At 36.7% G+C, this 21,568-nt stretch overlaps 1 protein-coding gene and 1 pseudogene across 1 annotated transcript in view; both read left to right on the forward strand.

Moving 5' to 3' along the window:
* The first annotated feature begins 8,010 nt into the window (after positions 1 to 8,010).
* Positions 8,011 to 21,568, forward strand: part of LOC145263813 (late secretory pathway protein AVL9 homolog) — a 106,221-nt gene continuing 92,663 nt past the window's right edge. The window contains exon 1 of the mRNA XM_080120877.1: positions 8,011 to 8,875. Within this exon, the coding sequence (XP_079977003.1) occupies positions 8,750 to 8,875 (126 nt within the window). The 5' untranslated portion in view covers positions 8,011 to 8,749. The remainder of the gene's footprint in view (positions 8,876 to 21,568) is intronic.
* On the forward strand, positions 15,381 to 15,603 carry LOC145263983 (U2 spliceosomal RNA; annotated as a pseudogene).

The raw sequence follows: 21,568 nt of genomic DNA on the forward strand, positions 1-21,568 counted from the left end.
GCAGAGAAAGACAGACCAAGTGGGGGTGCGGACAGAACGCTACCCAACAAGCTCGCCGGGCACGAGAATGTGTCGCCAGAACAACACTGCCTATCGCTGTGTATGTATCAGAGAACAGATGGTATTTATTTGCTCCCCCACCGAGCAAATTAGGCACAAGGCCGATTTTTAATGTGAGGAGTGAAGGGAGGGGGAAGGGAAAAAGGGGACCCGCTCCCGAGAGGTGGGAAATGGGAGCTGGTTAAAGGTCAGGCATGTGGGGTTGCCCCCACATCTGGTCTTTGCTAGTCATAGCTTGCAGTATCTGCCGGAACAGATGGTATTTATTTGCTCCCCCACTGAGCAAATTAGGCACAAGGCCGTTTTTAATGTGAGGTAAAAACCAGCTCCCCTAAAAGGGGTCACTCTGGTTACCAAAAATAATAATTGTCCCAGTATAGAGGGTTTCCCCTCCATTGACTGGTACAAATTATCTTAAGTGCAGTATCTGCCGGAACAGATGGTATTTATTTGCTCCCCCACCGAGCAAATTAGGCACAAGGCCGATTTTTAATGTGAGGAGTGAAGGGGAAATGGGGACCAACTCCCCGGGGAGTAGGGGAGCTGGATAGTGACAATTGGTATGAAGGGTTGCCCCTACATTGACCAAGGTCTTATATGTGGGGTTTCCCCCACATATGGTCTTTGCTTGCAGTATCTGCCGGAACAGATGGTATTTATTTGCTCCCCCACCGAGCAAATTAGGCACAAGGCCGATTTTTAATGTGAGGAGTGAAGGGAGGGGGAAGGGGAAAAGGGGACCAGCTCCCGAGAGGTGGGAAATGGGAGCTGGTTAAAGGTCAGGCATGTGGGGTTGCCCCCACATCTGGTCTTTGCTAGTCATAGCTAGTCCTAGCTTGCAGTATCTGCCGGAACAGATGGTATTTATTTGCTCCCCCACTGAGCAAATTAGGCACAAGGCCGTTTTTAATGTGAGGTAAAAACCAGCTCCCCTAAAAGGGGTCACTCTGGTTACCAAAAATAATAATTGTCCCAGTATAGAGGGTTTCCCCTCCATTGACTGGTACAAATTATCTTAAGTGCAGTATCTGCCGGAACAGATGGTATTTATTTGCTCCCCCACTGAGCAAATTAGGCACAAGGCCGTTTTTAATGTGAGGTAAAAACCAGCTCCCCTAAAAGGGGTCACTCTGGTTACCAAAAATAATAATTGTCCTAGTATAGAGGGTTTCCCCTCCATTGACTGGTACAAATTATCTTAAGTGCAGTATCTGCCGGAACAGATACTACACTTTGATCTTGTCCCGAGGTGCAAGTATGTATTGTCTAACTCTCCTTTCTCATGAGTGGTGCTCGAACTTACTTGCTTGAACTGAGAGGAGTTTCTGGTGACTTGGTGGTTTGCTCCCAGAACGGTTATCTTGCTGCACTTTTTTGTGTGACTGTATACGGTTTAGTGTTGTACAGTGGGGACAGCTTGTTTTGTGTCTTTTGTCTGACCAGGACTTTATCACCTCGGCAAAGGGGTGTTGGCATTGTATTTTTGTTTTTATCCACATATTCTTTCATTTTTTCCTTTCCGTTGGAATCATTTTTTTATGCCATCATGCATCGACCCTAGTGCTGATTTCTCAAGGCTATTAGCTATGTCGATATTCATTTTTCGGCTAGTACAAGCTACGAAGAGATATTTCTGTGGTGGTATGGGTGTGGTTTTATATTGCCTAAGAAAGTAAGGTAACTGGCTTTTCCAGGTGTGACCTTCCACCGTGATAGCAAGTATCTATCTTTTTAAAGTAGGCATAAAGTGATTCACCCCTCCATTTGTCTCAGGCCATAGAGGTGTGATTTTTTTGTGTCTAAAACTTGATTGAATAGCAAAGTTTGTGAAGTCTTTCCCTTATCGGACATTAAAACAGTTGGATACCCTTTTTTGGCAAAAATCATGTTCAGGCGAGGGAGGACTGTACTTGCCATCAGTGAGGGGAGTATTTTGACTTCAGAGAATCGGCTATAATTATCAATTGTGACTAGCAGATAGTCTCCAGATGAAAATTGACCTGCAAAATCAACCGAAATTTCAGTCCATGGATTTCACCTCCAAGACTTGAACTCATCCTTGCTATACTAGTTAAGAAATGTTCAGCTGAACTAGCGGTGTCCTTTCCAAATGCTACAACAAATGCCTTGCTGGATCTTGCTTCCTAAATAGTTGGAAAATATCTCTGTGGTACCAGTGTACAAGAATTCTAGTGAAATAACTGATCCACTCAATTGTCGTCCTATTAATCTTTCCCGCCTTTTCCCTAAAATCTTTGAGTCATTAATCAATCAAACATGAGTCTAACCCCCTACAAAAGCTAATCTTCTCTTTGACTGACAGTATGGATTTAGACAATACCATTCTACTGCATATATTTTAACGATCATCTCTGAACGCCTATGCTCTGCACTGAATAAAGCAGACAAAGTCAGGGCTGTAGCTCTTGATATGGTCAAAGTGTTTGACAACATCTGGCATGAAGGGTTCCCAATAAAAATTAAATCACACGGTATTACTGGATGAATTCTAAATATAATTAGATCCTTCTTAGTCAAGAAGACAATCCAGGTTGTCCTTGATGGGCGTACATCCAGACAGCATAATATTAATGTTGGAGTGCCTTAGGGTTTGATTCTTGCACCTCTATTATTTCTGATATTTATAAATGACCTCCTTGATAACATTGTGTCTGAGATGGGTACATTTGTTAATGATGCAATGCTCTATAATTGGCAAGAGAGAAAAACTGATGTCTAAGTCAATCGCAGAACTTTTAGAAAACATCCTCCAGTCCGTAGTTGAATAGAGCCAAAAATGGATGGTAATATTTAATGCTACTAAGACTAAACTTCTTTCCTTTAACAATTGCAAGAAGCCTTCTCAACCACTGATAACCATGATTAATAACCCTCTACCTCCACAGGCAACATGAACTGGAACAAATACATTGAGGACATTGCAAAGACTGCTGCAAAAAAAGTGGATTCCCTCTATCATGCTAGAAGATTACTCACGCCTGAGAGTATCCTGTACCTCTACAGAGCCACCATTCGACCATGCATGGAATATTGTTGTCACATCTGGGCTGGTGCATCCGCCACTAGTCTCTCCCTCTTGGACGAGGTCCAAAGAAAGTCTTGAATCTGTAGAGGACTAGGATATATAAATCCTAATCCCGTTACAAAAGAAAATAATGAAACGAATGGAATGAAGGAAACAAAGACTCAATTGCTGGAATAGATAAACGTGTCGTTTATTTACTGTTGAAAGAATGAATGTTTTACATATAAGACGTGTTCATGTCCGCGTTCGGGTGTAACCATCGTTTGTTGCGGGACTGGTGGTGTAGAAAGAAAAGGAAATGTGCGTTCATCTCACGTTCGGGTCACTATCGTTTGTTCGTGCGTGGGAAGAGAAGTGAGTAATGTAGTGGAACGAGAAGTGGCAGTCCATCGTGCAGACAAAGACAACGGACAGAGGGTTGACATCAGTTAGCAGTCAGCTACGCGAAGGTATTCTCAGGGACAAGTTGTATATATAGAGAGAGAAAGAGTGAGAATGTCAATCCAGTTCATGGAGAGAGAAAGCGTATAAAGTGTATGTACGGTCTGTTAGCTTTTTGTTTCACATAGTAGCAAGTGGCGTGAGGCATGCGCCTGCCGAAATGGCGGCGGCTGGTGCGCCGACTACTCACCTCGGAAGCTGGTCTGAAAAAGAGCTGGAAACAGCTTGTCTCTTGCTTTTATACTTGTTTCCGGTGGTCTTTTGCGCATGTGTGGATTTCCTTTGAAAGGGGAAGTGACGTTGTCCATATGTGCACGTTAGCGTGTGTGTGTATACACGTGAATGTGAGTGTATGTACGCGAACGTGAATATATGTGCATGTGTGGACGTGCGCGTGTATGTTTGTGTGTGCGTATGTATATGATAAGTAATATAGCTTGAGATGTGAACGCGTGTTTTTGTGTGAGACTAGAAAAGGCTCGCGCAAATCTAAGAGGTCCCGCACTGTCAGCTAACCCTTGTTTCATTGCTTTAATATTGCATCCCTGTGTCTGTTTTGCAAGTATTTTAATCGAACATGTTCTTAGCAAATCATCTTGTTGCTCCATCAATGTACATACTAGTATTTTTGCGGATTCCGATACAATTACCGATTCTGATTCCGATTCTTTATAAATCTCTAAATATTTTACTATAAAATTATTATTTTGTCCCGATTACCGTAAAAACACATCTTAAATGGGCATATATTTTCTCAAACGTAAAAACACACTTGTGAGGGGGGTGATCTAGAGATTTTAGTCTTATTGGAAGCTTAAATCGATAAATATTTATTATTTTATTATTACTACAAGCAGTGGAAAACGTTTTATAAAGACAAAATAAAATAAAATAGATAATTAAGAGAATTGGTTTTGGTATCAAGAAATAGGTTCAAATTTTCCCGATTCCGATACCGATTCTGATACTCCAAAAAAGCTCCAATTTTCCCGATTCCTGATTCCAATTAATCGCCCTAATACTAGTACATAACCTCGATAAAACCGTTTAGCAACAAAATTCCCTCCTTCACTGTAGAGGTCCCCAGACGCTGTAAAACCTTCTACTCTAATAGTTTCCTCCCTCGGACTGCTAGATTTTTTAATTCCCTCCGTTTCCCTGACTGTACTGACATACAGAAGCTTAAATTTTTATTTTTTTTATTCCATTTTCACCTTAAAAAAGGTACAATGCCACTATGATGTATCAGGGACGTAAGTTGCAGGGATACTATGTAGGGAGTTGAGCAGCAAGATGTCTGTTCACATTACATTTAAACATTTGCATGTCAGTACAGTTGGGAAAGCAAGAACCTGGAAGGGAGTTCCAAAGTCTAGCAGTTCTGAGGAAGAAACTATTAGAGTAGAAGGCTTTCTTATATCTAGGGATCTCTACTGTGTAGGGGTGGGATTTTGCTGCTTGTCGGGTTTGTCGGAGGTATTTATGTCGAAGCGGTACAAGGGCTTGTAGTTCGTTGGAGCATTCACTATAAAAATAATTGTAGAACAGGTAGAGAGATGCAACATTTCGTCGATGGGACAGAGGCTGAAGCTTGGATGACAGTTCAGGACCTATCAGGTTGGTGACTTTCTTTTGAACCCTGTTCAGGAGCGAGAGACTAGTAGCAGAGGCACCAGCCCAAATGTGACAACAGTACTCCATATATGGGCGAATGGTGATCTTGTAGAGATACAGGATACTTTCAGACGTAACTTTCTATCATGATAGAGAGAGCCTACCATCTTTGCAGCCGCCTTGTTCCAGCTCATGTTTCCTGTGAACGTTAAGGTGAGGAATTTGAAGGAAGTACTTTCAGGTAATGTATTTTTAGCCATAGCTATTGGTGGTTGAGAAGGTTTCTTGTAATTATTGAAGGAAACAAGCTTAGTCTTGGCAGCATTGAATGTGACCATTTACTTTTGTCCCCATTCCACTACAGATTGGAAGTCTTCCTCTAGTGTTTTTGCCATTTCGTGTTCATTCATTTCCCCCCTTCATCAGCAAATATACCCATCTCAGAAACAATTTTATCAGAAAGGTCATTTATAAATATTAGGAATAATAAAGATCCAAGGAATCTAATATAAATCAACATCTTGCTCAACTCTTCTAAACATGGTCCCTAACCCTAAGCCCAAGTGGCAATATGCCTTGTTTGGAGTGAACATCGGCAAAAACAAAGCTTGTTCTATTGCAGATGTCTTAACGGTAATCACTAAACATATATACCATGCACTGAAAATTAAATCATACAATATTACTGGACGAATACTTAATATAATCAAATCCTTCTTAGACAAGAAAAAAAATCCAGGTCGTCCTAGATGGTCATACATACAAACAGCATTATATAAGTGTGGATGTATGTCAGGGGATGGTCTTGGACCTTTATTATTTCTGATATTCATAACCGACTTCCCTGATGAAATTGTTTCCGAGATGGGTATCCTTGCCGATGACACCACGCTCTATAACAGACATGGGAGGGGGGGGGAAACGCATGTATACATATATAAGGCAATGGCTGAAATCTTAGAGAATGAATTCCAATTTGTAGTGGAATGAGGACGTAAAGCAATGGTAACATTTAATGCTATTAAAATTAAGCTTTTTTCTTTTAACAATTATAAGAAACTTTGTCACTCACCGATAGCCATAACTAACAATACGCTACCTGGGAGCTCGCCCAAACTCCTTGATTTAACATTAACAGGCAACATGACTTGGAACAATTGCTTCCCTGACTCTACTAACGTACAAAATAAGGTTGGATCAAATACTGACTTTTAAAAATTGAAATACAAACACAAATACTTTCGTTTAGGTTACCAGAAATACAAATACGAATACTTTTATTCCTCAATCTCAAAATACAAATAAAAATACAATAACTGATTTAAACAAAAACAAATATAAGTACTTTTTTTTTTTTAAAGTAATAAAGAAATCTGAAAATATGCAAAAAAAGAAGAAAAAGAAAAGAAATATTTCCTTCCAAATTTGATACCTTGGCCTTCGGGACAAGATCAAAGTGTAGTATCTGTCCTTCAGATGCTGCACTTAAGATGGTTTGTGCCGGTCAGTGGAGGGGAAACCCTCTATACTGGGACAATTATTATTTTTGGTAACCAGAGTGCCCCCTTTTTTGCCTACTTTTAGGGGAGCTGGTTTTTACCTCACATTAAAAACGGCCTTGTGCCTAATTTGCTCAGTGGGGGAGCAAATAAATACCATCTGTTCTTCAGATGCTGCACTTCTATTTCTTGTTCTCTTTCGGTGGAGGAGAAATCCTTCACGACTGAGACAATTTTTATTTTTGTACCTTTTCTCCACGTTAAAAAACGACCCTGGTGTCTAACTCTGTCCCGTGGGGAGGCATAGTAAATAGGTACATTCTATATCGTGTCCTCATTGCATTTTATTATCATTAGTTTCCTACTCTCTCTCTCTCTCTCTCTCTCTCTCTCTCTCTCTCTCTCTCTCTCTCTCTCTCTCTCTCTAACTTTCTCAAATATAAATACAAATACGAAATACTATTTTCCTGGATGCCATAATACAAATACAAATACAAATTACTTTTTCTTGTGGTGTTAAAATACAAATACAAATACAATTACATTAAAATTGTATTTAAATACAATTGAAATACAAATACAATTGTATTTGATCCAACCCTAGTACAAAAGTTCAAGTGTAAGCTACACAGTCATCTCGCTGCTCAGCAGCTCCCTTCATAGTGTCTATATAGATTTTGGTCCTAAATAGTAGCCCTTTACGGCGAAGTGGCACTGTGTCTTGTGTGGAAAATAAAAAAGCACAATCAGCAAGGGGAGTAACTAATATTTTTAATTGAACAATGTAGACTTATTTTCCTTGCAATTAAAATCTTGGTGCCTGTCTCATTTTTAAATAAGAAAATCAGATTTTGTAGCTAAGCAAACAGCGACAATGTCACGACGCCATCTTGAAAACAGGCTGGAAACAATAGAGATAACTACAAATAATTCAAACTTTCATGACTGTAGAATGTTATTTTTAACATAGAGACATTGGAAAAACTACAAATTCGTTTAATAATGATGGTGCTTGTTATGATACAGTCGACAAATCATTTTTTTTTTTAATATATCGTTTTAAGCAAAAACAATATTACGTACTTAATTGTCATGTCGAAAATAATAATATATCCAAAAATTACGAAAAATCATCGAGTAGAAATTTATTTCTACTTAAAGTAATTTTTACGGAAAATTGTGTAAAATCGCATTTTTCCTAGGCGTTATAAAGTAGGCAGTAGGAGTCTACACGCAGGGGGCATAGCTCCCAAAAGAATGTTTTAGATTACTTGTGTCATGGCTGCAATATTTGTTGTCTATAGCGAGAGACATATTTTCTTTTTCTTTTTTTTACTATAAACACAATAGTTGTTCTTCTCGATGAATTTTCGTACATTTTGGATATATTACTATTTTCGACATGACAATTACGTAATATTGCTTTTGCTTTAAACAACATATTAAAAAAAAAAATCGACTAATCGACCATAACTTAACAAGGACCTACTTGATCAAGTTACGTGACTTTTTTAGTATACGACCAACGACCACTGTACGATATTTCGTTTCCATCATGGATACGTACAATCATATGAATTTTATTTATTTTTGCTTTTTTATATGGGAAAATTCCGAACAATAGATACCCCCAAATGGCACCACAGAATTAACTCCTAAATGTAACACGGTGTAATTTTTACATCAGTTAATATTATCATCATAACTTCTCGGCAGAAGTATCAATCAGTCTAACTTTACGAAGCTTGTATAAATTTATTCCGTAAGATACTATACTACATGTTTTTTTTTAAGCCTTCCTCTTTCCCGTGTGCGACTTGTTCAATCATGCAGACGGTTTTTCTGCAAAACGTGTTCTGGTTGGCTGATCGAAATAATTTGTGATAAATTTGACCAATCGGTGCGTCTGTTCTAAATTAGTGGCCGGAAGTTGTCGAGTCTGGCAAATTGCAGAAGACACTCAAAATGGGTCTTCGTCGACACTTGTTATTTTATAGTGGAACGATACTTTCTTCAGGAATTCGGATTTAATTTGGATTAAAACTATTGATGAAGAATCCAGATTGAGAAAAAGGGGAAAGTTGCCAAAATGTCCGCGGAAAAAAGCAATAATGCGATTAACAACAACAATATTGACGAGCAAAAAGAAAAACAAGAGACCAACCCGATTCTACATGTTGTAGTGGTTGGCTTTCACCATAAAAAAGGTTGTCAGGTAAGTTTCTTTTTATTTTTTAAAAAAAGGAAGGAGGAAGCACAAAATTAATATTCGATGACAATCAATAATTATTTATTTAACGATTTAACAATTAATTGATGTTTGTGTGCGTCAAATCACTTTAGAGTGTTTTTGTGCGTGTGTTTTATTTTGAAAGGAAACGAAATAAACAAAAATCGGTTTCCAGTTTTTACTTTGAAAAAAAAAAACATGAGTTACAAATGAAAAATATTAATTTCTTTAAAAATAAAAAACGGTGCTTATTGTATTATTTTAAAATAGTATTTTGAAGTTAAATTCAAATTTTACGATGTTATTAAATTGTTAGGTGAAAGTACAGAATACTTACAAAAGGCCCTTCCCATCTTAACTTTCTAAACATTAACGCTCATATTTCAGCACGGTACAATAAGTGCATAAGTACACACAAAAAAAATAAAATAAATAAAAAATTAATTAAAAAGATTTGCATTTGGTGCTTTATTCAAATTGGCACTCACGGCGGCGATTAAAATTAAACAAAATACAGGAAAGTCTGTATGATGAAGGTACTCGTTACAAAACTGTCATAATCCAAAAATTACATAAATCGATCAATTTTTTTTTTTTTTTTCACTAAAAAAAATTCAAATTTACGATTTTTTTTTTAGTGATTTTACTATTAAACTGTAATGAACATAAGGCTGATTTTTCACCTCGACACTTCGATTTCAGTTGTCTCATTCTTATTTAGGTAAATTTTTACGACGTGCCCCAACCTCTCCATGTTAAGAACGGCTTTCGGAATATACACCCCCAACCTCGGAAGCCGTTCTTAACATAGGGAGGTGTGGGTAGTGTTTACTCCGAAAGCCGTTCTTAACAAAGGGTGGTTGGAGGTGTTTATACTATGCTGGGGCAGATCGTAAAACATACCCTTATTTATTTCATCCAATTCTATCATGGCCGATAAAAAACACTACATCTCGCTTAGTCGTAAAACTTGATTTTTTTTAATAAAAAAAATACTTGATCAAATTACGTAATTTTTGGAGTATGACATCGTTCTGTAACGAATACATACATCCTACAGACTTTTTTATATTTTCTTTACTTTTAATTTTCGCCATATGTGCCAATTTGAATAAGCACCTTATACTTAATATTAAAAAAAATAAAATTATTAGAGCGAAAATCGGAATATTGAATTTCAATTAAAACCATTTTGTCATATACTTAATGTTAAAATGAATAAAATATCCCCCAAAAAATACGATAAAATACAAAATTATGGCACTTATGCACTTATGTTACCGTGCTTAAATAATATTTAGAAAGCCGCTCTTAACATGGGGGGAGGGAGCGTTTTGCAACTATTCTGTATTTTCACCTAACAATTTAGTAAAAGTATATCGTGAAACTTGAATTTAATTTGAAAATACTGTTTAACCATAGTATGGCAACAAAAGTGCATAAAGCACCTTAATTATTAATAAAATAGTTTTCAAAGTAAACTCCACATTAAATAAACAGCATGGAATCAGGGGAAGTAACTGCAGTCTGCCTTGTTACGATGAACGACGGCTATCAATGAATATTGAATCGTAAAATCTAATCACGTGTATAAAATCAATTTTATTGCCTACGGTAACATTTCTTTATTGTATTTTTTTTTTTTTGTATAGTTGTTTATTGGCTTCTCTGCTAAATTACCCAATTTTCTGTAAATAAGTAATTTTCTGGATATTAAGTAATGCCATTTCTTATGTTATTGCTGCTAGCCATCTTGGTACGCGCGCTTGCGCGTAATTTCTCGTGGTTGCGTTTACCAAGATGACCACCAGCAATAACATAAGAAATATCTGGAAAACTACTTGTTTGTTGAAAATTTAAATCCGATATTCGTTTTCTATAATAAATCATTTCGATCATAGTTTAAAATACTGATTTCTCCCTCTGATTTTAATGACAGGTGCCCGAAAAACTGGCGTCTCCATTTTCGGCGATAAACTGTAGAAGTATCTTAATTTTTTTTTTTTTTTTTTTTTTCGATTTTAACGCTTATAACGAAGAAACCCCGTACTTTTTTGTTTTGTTTTTATAAGGAAAACAAATTTTTATGAGAAAGAGGGAGGGGAGCCATTTTTTTTTTTTTTTTTTTTTTTTTTTTTTTTTTTTAGAATGTGTTAAAAATCCAAGGCCGACAACTCAATTCGACTAGCAAGATTTATGGACGGTGTTATTTATTATTATTTTTTTTATTATTAATCGCAAAAAATCATAAAATTTAATTTTAACAAAAGGAAGCACTCGATCAAAATTACGTGATTATTTTTTTTTTCGAATATGACTTTGTTCCGTGACGAACACATACATTATAAATATTTTATTGTATTTTCAAAAAATAGAATGTAATTCTAAATAAGCATCAAATTTTTAATTTGATAAATTTTTACCGAACACCTAACCTCCCCATGTTAAGAACGGCTTTCGAGGTTGGGAGTTTTTATTCTTAAAGCCGTTCTTAACATAGGGAGGTTGGCGAATTTATACTATGCTACGTACTCTCGTGAAAAAAAATACCCAAAAAATTCAAAACACCTGTAAACCTTGAAGTCAAAACGAGGCTTGTTTCTTCCAGAAGATGCCACCATTTTTTTTTTCTTTTTCTTTTCAAATCTGCTCGGAAAAACTGAATTTTTGAGATTATATAAAGCAATAAAAACTACTTGAAAACACAAACAAATGAGCCAAGTAGGTATAAAATTAACTTTTATTGCCTAAGGTAACATTTATTTCTTGTATTTTTTCTCGTATAGTTGTTTGTTAGCTTCTCTGCTAAATTACCCAATTTTTTGTAAATAAGTAATTTTCTGGATGTTAAGTTTGTTAAGTAATGCCATTTCTTATTTTATTGCTGCTGGCCATATTGCCCTTAGGCGTAATTTCTCGTGGTTGCGTTTACCAAGATGACCACAAACAATAACATAAGAAATCGAATTGCTTAATATCTGGAAAACTACTTGTTTGTTGAAAATTTAAATGCGATATTCGTTTTCAGCATGCCTGTAAACCTCCAAAAGTCGTCCTTTTAAAGGAAAATGTTAAGATGGAAACACGGTAAAAATGTTATTATTTAAAAAATTTTTTTTTTAAATAATCAGTTTCCCAACCCATGTAATTTTATCAGTAACACAATATACACAAAAGTAGTCCCAAAATTGTGTTATATGATGAGCCTGGCCAGTACCAGATGGGTGAGTATTTGGAAATACTAGGCGCTGTATGTTGGCCAATTGTATACAAATCCCAAGAGCGATAGGAGCCTTCTATCATGTCTGAAAGTGACACAAGGTTCAACAAGTGAGATCGGAGATGCGCCACTGTACAACTCCTGCTCTCTACCGATCCAAGTTATGGCAACAGGACCACTGCCAGCACCCTCAAAATGAAAATCAGGATGGTTCAACGATGGTTCCAGTCACGTCTATGGTCCTTAATGCGGTTTCAAGTGAGGGCCACATCATGCCACCTCACATCTTCAAAGTTGGCTTGAAAGTCAACACCAAAGAGTACCTGGATGTGCTGAAGAGTGTGGTGATCCCCTCGTGCAATCAGGTGGCCGCTGGCAGACCCTGGGTGTGGCAGTAGGACTTGGCACCGGCCCGGTCCACAAATCGACAGAGACCCAGGCTTGGCTTCAGAAGGAGTGCTACGACTTTGTACCCTCCTCCTCCAACCTGAATGTGCTGGACTACTTTGGTCATACGTCGAGATCATCAACAACATAACCGCCACAACACCAAAGCCAGCCTGATTGCTGTGTCAGATTAACAAGTCGAGGTGAACTTAGAAACTCTTATAAAATTTTGTGACTTTTTTTTTTTACATAGAGGTCACCACTTATTGCTCGGAGAGGCCACTCGAGGATCGGGGTTAATGTGTGTATAGCAGTCATTGAGACAATAGCATAGTAATCATTAGTTGTGGAAATTTTGTATAATTTGATTATTTAAGAAGACGGTTCAACAAGAATTTATTTATGTAGGACTTGAAGACAATATTGTAGTCAGCTGGGAAGCAGACCAGTTGAACTGAAATCAGTATTTCCAGGTGACACCGCATCTCGACTCTCAGCGTCAATAACGACCATCCGAGAAGACTAGAATATGCCATGCTGAAATTCCTTTACGCTTGCTGCTATATCTCCAGTGAACACAGCTTATGCGCATACACATAATAGAACTTTGAAACAAACTTTCTGACGCTTTTGTTTATTTCTTATTAAAAGAACATTACAATTTCAAACTTTGGTCTTTCAAAGTATACTTTTACATCTCTCTGAACTTGTTGATATATAAATATACTAGCAAAGATACTCGCGCTTCACGTGTGCGGTCCTGGATATGACCTTAAACTATATCCGGTGGTGAGGCCCCAGCTTGCGGCCTTTGGGGAGTGTGGAGCCAGCCTTTAATTGCCATTGCTCCCAGATCCACTCTGACCCAGAGTGGTAGTACCTGTTAGGGTTCCAACTATGGGTTAAATAGAAACCGACTTGAAAACAACAAATATATTCTATTAAAAAATTTTTCTTCAAAATTTTTGGATTCGGCATTAAATAACCTGAAAAGGGTTGATATGCAGTAAAAAAACAAAAACAACCAACCAACCAATATCACGTGTGCACCATCCCTAGGTGGGGAAGCTTGTGAAAAGTCGCACCAAATATGACCTTAACCTTTGATCTTGACCTTGAAAAATGGTGTGCACCATCCCTAGGTTGGAGACCATTATGTCAGGATCGGTCCAGTGGTGTGAATTGTGGGAGAGTGTATATGCATAGGCAGTGTGCACCATCCCTAGGTGGGGGATAGTCATCATACCAGGTTTGGTTATGATCAATTCAATGGTGTGCCCTTTAGGAGCCTATATATACATATGCTATCACCTTGACCATAACCTTGAAAAATAGTGGGCACCATCCTATATATAGATTTTATATCTAATTCATGATTTCTTGCATTCATTCTTAAAATTTTCGTTTTTGTTTGCACTTGCTAACTGGTGACCCATGTTTTTCATTCGCCAATTTAACAACAGTTATATTAATTGTTAGCGCTGTTCTTGGAACTTTTTAAAGATTTTAGTGTCATTAAAATACTCTACCTAAAGCCAGGAGTGGCACTACACATGAAATGGAGTCAAGTATGAGTACGTCTTCCTTGCCTGAGCACGGTGCACACAAAAACTCTTCTAACTACAACCACTGTCAACAACTTCTGCTACTCTCTATCTATACCTAAAACTAAACACAAATTCCAGGAACAAAATTTCTTCCCTAAAATTGTCCGGCTTTGGGACTGCTTTCCCGCTGACTACAACCAGATCATTTTCAAGTCCAATGTAAACAAATTCTTGTTCAGCTGTCCTCTTAAATGATCAAATTCTACTCAATTTCCACGATTACTGATCATTATGCTGCTATCTCGCTGACCATCTTACACTCATTAACCTTATCCTTGAGTACTCCTCAGGCCTTGATAAGGAGAGTATAAAGTGAATCTTGGGTTTACTTTCAGCAGACGCGTAACTCACTTCTCTTATTTTGTTCTTTACTCCTCACATTCAATGAGCGATGTTTCTGACAAAGTGGAAAGAATTGCTGTTTTCTGGATCACTGGCAAGTTTTTCACCTTTAAGTAGTATTTTGTTTTTCTGTCTTCATTTAGCTCCTTACATCAAGTTGTTTCATGCCTTGTCTGGAGCAGTTACTATAAAAAAAAAAAAGTTCTGGATCCTATTGTATCCTAGCCTGCTTATGAGAGCCTTTTAGCTAATTGAACAAATCCTGTCTTTTTTATTTTTTCTTAGTAAGAATTCTTCAAAGATGCTCACTTCTGACTTTTATTTTGATTATAGCTTCTCCATTTTTTCTTATCTTGAAAAACATCATCGACTCCCAGACTCCCCCCCCCCACTATTTCATTTGCTCTCATTTAAGTCTGACTCGCATTTCGAAATAAAGAGCGGGGAGGGTCGGAAGAGTCTTACTTCCTGATCGGCCGAGAGCTGTTTGCAAAGCCACTGGGATCTGAACTTGTTGATAGGTTAGGCAAAAAAATGTTCAAGATGACGTGGTTGGATAGGGACAAATACTTTGCCTAAGGGTGCCTGAGACAGTTCAGTGCTCCTATTTATTTGCCCCCCCCCCTTCCATCACAGAGTTAAACATAAGGTCGGTTTTTAATGCGTGAAAAATCCAGCTACTCAAAGAAAGGGCACTGGATTGGGACAAAAATTAAAATTGCCTCATTCGAGCAAGATTTCTTCTTCAATGACTAATAAAAATGAAGTGCGACATCAGAACAGATACTACACTTTGAATTATTTGCTATATGGTAAAAATATACATTGTAACAAATTAGGTGCGATAAATTATTAATAATAATAATAATAATAATAATAATAAATTAGGTGCAAATAAATTGGAACAGTTTGAGTTAGTCAGCCTTGGTTTACTATAAATTCTTGGCCTTTTGGTCAAGATCAAAGTGTAGTATCTGTTCTTCAGATGCTGCACTTCATTTTCTTGTTCTCTTTCGGTGGAGGAGAAATCCTTCACGACTGAGACAATTTTTATTTTTGTACCTTTTCTCCACGTTAAAAAACGACCCTGGTGTCTAACTCTGTCCCGTGGGGAGGCATAGTAAATAGGTACTATAACTTTTTTGATTATCTTAGAATTATCGCAATCACCATAATACATTTACTCTAGGATAAAAATATTCCAAAATTGAAAAAAAAAATGTTATTCGTCATAAATACATTTCTTAGCTAAAAGGCGAAGATGTCCTGGACAATCTTTTTTTTATGCTTGTTGATATAGTCAACAGATCGATTTTTTTTTTGTCGTTTTAAGCAAAAACAATATTACATACTTAATTGTCATGTCGAAAATCGTAGTCTATTTAAAAATTATGAAAATTCATCGAGTGGGTTTGTATTACTGTACACATAGATTCGAAAAAGTTGTCAAAAAACAAATATATAACAAATAAATGCTATCAAAGGCAAGATAAGTTACTTTTCTACCAAACTGGATATATTTTTCGTGTTTTTATTCAATGTAACATGTTTATTCAGCTTGAAAACCATACAGTGTTTGTTACCGATGTATTGGAAAATTCAAGATGGCGTCTGACTCTCTCTTTTACACGTTAAGTTTGGGAAAAGGTGTTATAAATAAAAAAAAACGGATAAAATACTGTTAAAACTCGCTCAATATATGTTACCATGACATAGGTTGACATATATTCGGCGGGTTTTTAATAGTATTTTGTCTATTTTTTTATTTATAACACCTTTTCCAAAACTTACCGTGTTAAAGATGGAGTGAGGCGCCATCCTGAATTTTCCAATACATCGGTGAACACTGTATGTTTTTCGAGCTGAATAAACATGTTACATTGAATAAAAACACGAAAAGTATATCCAGTTAGGTAGAAAAGTAACTTATCTTGTCTTTGATAACATTTATTTGTTATATATTTGTTTCTGACAACTTTTTTGAATCTGTGTGTACAGTAATACAAACCCCATCGAGTAAAACAAATGCTATTGTGCTTTTAGAAAAAATTTTCATATCACTATAGGGTACAATAGTTCAACGCCATTACTATGAGTAATGAGTTTCGAGTTATGTCCCCTGTGTGTGAACTCATCACTGTCTACTTTATAACAACTAAGAAAAATGCAATTTTACCCAATTTTCCGTAAAAAAAAATTAACTATAACTTTCTACTTAATGGATTTTCTTAGTTTTGGAATATATTACTATTTTCGACATGACAATGAAGTATGTAATATTACTTTTGCTTTAAACGACATATTAAAAAAAATCGATTGGTGCTTAGCGAAAAATATTGACTTTCAAGTAAAAAAAATGGTACCTACGTAATTGTCATGTCGCAAATAGTAACATGTCCCAAAATTACGGAAAACGATAAGATAGGAATATAATTATTAATGAAAAAATTTTTGATAAAGTTTAGATGAGGAATAAAATTTGTCCGACATTTTGAAATAAGCCAACCATTTTTTTTCGCAGAAACCAAGTTTGTTAAAAAAAAAAAAAAAAAAAAATGGCGACTTCAAATGAAATGAATTTAAATCGATATTATGACTCAAAGGTCAAGATTATCTTTTAAACAAACGTAAATAGAGCAAAAGCGATGCGGGTTGTGTAGTCAGTTGGTTAATTAAAAGTGGCGTTTTTAAATTGAAATTAAAGATGGAGAAGTCAGCCGGGGGATTTGTTTTTTCTTGGGGTTGGATGAAGGGGGGGGGCAAAGTCAACGGTCTACGCCATTTTTAAAATAGCTTTCTCTGTTGACTGGTATATTAATAGTCTTGTGCAATTCTAGGTTCACATTTCCAAACTTCGTCTTCTCCCTCTGAAAAGCGGTCAATCTATATCGAGTAATGCTGACGGGGCTGCTCAGGTAATTTTTTCAGGTCAGAGTGCTCTTTCTCTAGGGTGCTGGCTCCTCAATCTCACTTACCGACCCTTATGTCACATCATCTTGCCGTAGGAGGGAGATTAAAAACAGCTAATCAGTTTTTTCTTTTGGTTTCAAAGCCATCAGAATCTATTTCATTGTTGAGATGATTTGATCTGTGTTGACTAAGCTATAATTCAGGTCCTGTGCAGTTATAGGAGGTCCACCCTTTCAGGTTTTACCTTCTAACCCTCTGAGAAGAGATTAGTTTATTACTAATCGCTTGGGGCGCCCCTATTGAGGAATAACGACAGAGCTGTCCAGGCATTTTTTAAAATTGCAAAATAGTGCTCTTCCTCTGTGACTCTGGCTTTTCAGATTCCCGACCCTTTTGTCCCATCATGCTGCCGTGGGAAAGATAAACAGACTTGAAGATGGAAAAAAATTGCTGTTTTATACGAGTTAGAATAGGTGACCAATTTGGGAATTTCAGGCGCTGTATGTTGGAGGACGTCAACATCTCCCGGCAAGAGTTGCAAAAACCTAACAGCGTCATCGCCCATAACGGGAATATGCTGGAGATCGTTTGTGAATTCCATACTCCCATAAGACTTCCTATTTTGGAGGGAGCCGGTTAAGCCCGCCTAGGGTTAGTGTCGTAGTTGAGGATACGTCTTCAACAATCAGTGCGACAGTTGCTTTTGTTCTGCCTGACCTGAAGTATGGTCCTATTTAGTCCTAGGAAGTCCACCTTCACCCTTTGAGAATGGGTTAGTTCATTGCTAATCACCCAAGGTGGCCCTACTAGGAAATGCAGACAGAGTTGCTCAGTCATTTTTGTAAGCCAGAGTGCACTTCTTTTTCGTGTGCTGCCTTTTGAAAACCTCATCCGATCTTGTCTAACCCTCATCGCCAGGGGGTAAAAGACAAAAAATTGTTTGGCCTTTTGGATAGGAGCAAAGTGTTTTCTTGTTTTCTGTCCCTGGCCAGTGAAGGAGAAATCTTTCTAGATCGAATCAGCTCCTTTCAAGAAGATATTTTTGTGATCATTGATGTTCGTAAGGAGGCTTCCTCAGTGTAAAGAATTCGACAGTCAGGCTGAAAAATTAAAACGCAGCCAAAATTTATTTAATTTATACGTGTTTGCTGTTCATTCAAAATGCAAATCAATAAAATCGCCATTTTTCAATGAAATCGGTTTGTCTGCTCTAGTTGGAGACTCACCACAGTACACTAGGAGAAAGTTTCACATGCCTCCCCGCGGTGACTTGGTCCACAATGCATTGTAGTCTACATTGCACTGTAGAGAACCTGCTATTGATTTTATAGAATTGTTTTTTACATAATGGCTTGAATTAAAATTTAAAATACAAAAGTCAAGTATCATGGTGCAATTGTGCTTTAAATAGAAACATTCATTTCAAACACACCCCTGTTGATTTTTATGTCGAGCCTTTCTGTTTGTGTGGTAATATGACTTCTCAAATGCACTTTTGATGTTAGGCTGTATAAGGTGTTAACTTTGGTCGAACTTGCCTGTTCCTTCTTTTATCTCCCTTTTAGTTTTGCAATTGAATGAAGAAAAAATTACGTAAAATAGTAGGCAAATGATGAGTTTGAAGGTGTAGATATAAAACGATAAAAAATTGTGTATAGAAAGTTTTTTTTTTTTTTTTTTTTTTTTTTTTTTTTTTTTAAATATTAAATGAGAAACCATTTCGATTTAAGATCTATTTAGTACAATGCATGTAATATGAAGAAAAACATTTGAAATGTGTAAATAAGCTAGAATAATCCATATTCTAAGAAAATCGAGATTTAAAACAAACAAACAAGATAGCGTATTTAAAAAAAAACGAAAGTGAATTCAACTGAAACGAAAGACTGCAAAATGATAATTCATTCACATGTAACACGATCTAATGTGAATATAGGTTATCAGAATAACTTTTGTACCATACAAAAGAAAAAAATAAACGGCTATTTTTTCTGTTTATTTTTTTTTTTTTTTGCTCATGTTCACCCCTTACAAAACATATCGCCACTTTGACATAAGGGGCTACTTTTTTTTTTTTTTTTTTTTTTTTTTTTTTTACACGGTGATCACCACTTATCAAGGCCCGGAAGCCACTCAGGGATAAGGGTTATTGCAAGTACATTACGTTAGTGTGGAGATTTGATGAAGGGTTTAATTAAGTGGGCGGCTCATTAGGAATTTGTTAACATTGTACTTGAAGACATCCAAGTTGTAGTCCGGAGGGAAGCAGGCTGACGGAACAGTTCCACAGGCGTGCAGTTCTAAGAAAGGAGCTTTGTTCATGGAATCCGCGTTTTGATTTAGGCACAGATATAGAGTGGGGGCAATTTTTCACAGTGGATTCAGCTAGATGGGTGTTTTTCGTGAAAGATTGGCGAGGGGGGGGGACCAGAGATTGGAGTTCAGACGAGCACCTGCCATGGAAATAACGATAAAAATTTGGGGACCATGTCTAGGAAAGATTAAAGTTCTGCATATTAGTGCAGGAAGGGAATTCCAAAGTCTAGCTGTTCGAGGGAAGAAACTATTAGAATAGAAAGCTTTCTGGCATTTAGGTACATCAAAAATGAAGGGGTGAGATCTTATTGCTAAACGGGTTTGTCGGGGATATGTACGTCGAGGGGTACAATTGAAACGAGTTCATCAGAACACATTCTATTAAAATATTTGTAAAATAGGCACAGGGATGCAACATTGCAGTGATAGAACAGGGGCTGGAGCTTAGTTGATAAAGAGGGACTTATTAGATTGACAACTCTTTCTTTGGACCTATTTAAGAGGGAGAGGCTAGTGGTAGATGCACGAGCCCAGATGTGGCAACAATACTCCATGCATGGGCGAATGGTGGCCTTGCAAAGGTACAAGATACTCTCGGGTGTGAGTAGTCTTCTAGCTTGATAGAGGGAACCCATCTTCTTTGCAGCAGCCTTTGCTATATGCTATTAGTTCCAAAAAAAATTTTCGCATGTGAAAATAACGAAAATGCAAGATTAAAATTGTGATTACATTATCAACGCCTGAAAACCACATTCTTGTGTAGTGGCCATTTTTTAGGTACAGATATGACGTGTTCTTAAAAAGTCTAACAAAAATCAGATTTTCATGAAATTTTCGATATTTATTCACTTTTAGATTAATTTATATTTGATGACAAGGAACTCAAGTTCCTCTCTTCTGCGATCCTTTCTGTTGCAGAAGATGGGAACTCAGATTTTTGAAAATTTCTAAGAGTGGAGTAAATAAAGAACAGTTAGTAATTCCTCCACTATTTAACAACCAGGAAGTCGCTTGCATAGCAACCGAGAAGGCTAAACTGCTTGCCTGGCTATGCGCCTCCAACTCCACCTTAAACCCAACAAACCACTTCTTCCCAAATTTCCCTATGCGGACATAAGCCACAATTAATAATCTGAAAGTGTGGTAGAGACTTTTTGCATACACACAGTCATATATATAATGAATAAATGGCAGAAGTCTGTATTCCAAATTTCATGATGTTGACCATCTTACAATTTATTCCTTTAATTCAGTTGACATTTACACTTCTTGACAGTATCTGTTTCGTAGCACGAAATCATTCACTTAATTATCATATCAATAAATGAATCTATATTGTAAGATGACAATAATTGATTGATTTTGTGCTATGAAACCGATACTGTTAAGAATTGTAAGTGTTAACTGAATTAAAGGAATAATTTGTAAGATAATCAGCATCATGAAATTTGGAATATTATTCATTATATGCTCTGTAATTACATTGAGCTTAAATAAGAATTGGTATATATAAAAAGGAAATATAAATGAATAAAGAATATTTCCACAGAAATATGTGTGTGTATATATATATGTCTCAAATCTTTTGAACTTTGACCGCTTGGTAGCCAAATATTTGACGAAAAACCGATTAAAAAAAAAAAAGCTTACCCTATGTCTGAATACACTTTTATGTAAAATTTCAAATGTTTAGACCAAAAATTGGCTGAGAGGTAAAATTTCTTTCGTTTTAGGCTGGAATCAAATTAAAAAGTTTGATCCATGTCCTAGGAACCTACATCTAAAATTTCAAGTGTTTAGACCCAAAATTGGCGGAGGAGTTTGGTAGGGTTTTCAAAGGTCAAATCGTTGAACTTTGACCCCTTGACCGCCAAATTTCTGGCCGGAAACTAATTA

This window comes from Euprymna scolopes, chromosome 39, assembly GCF_053919585.1.
Source record: "Euprymna scolopes isolate OS-2025 chromosome 39, ASM5391958v1, whole genome shotgun sequence".
Taxonomy (NCBI): domain Eukaryota; kingdom Metazoa; phylum Mollusca; class Cephalopoda; order Sepiida; family Sepiolidae; genus Euprymna; species Euprymna scolopes.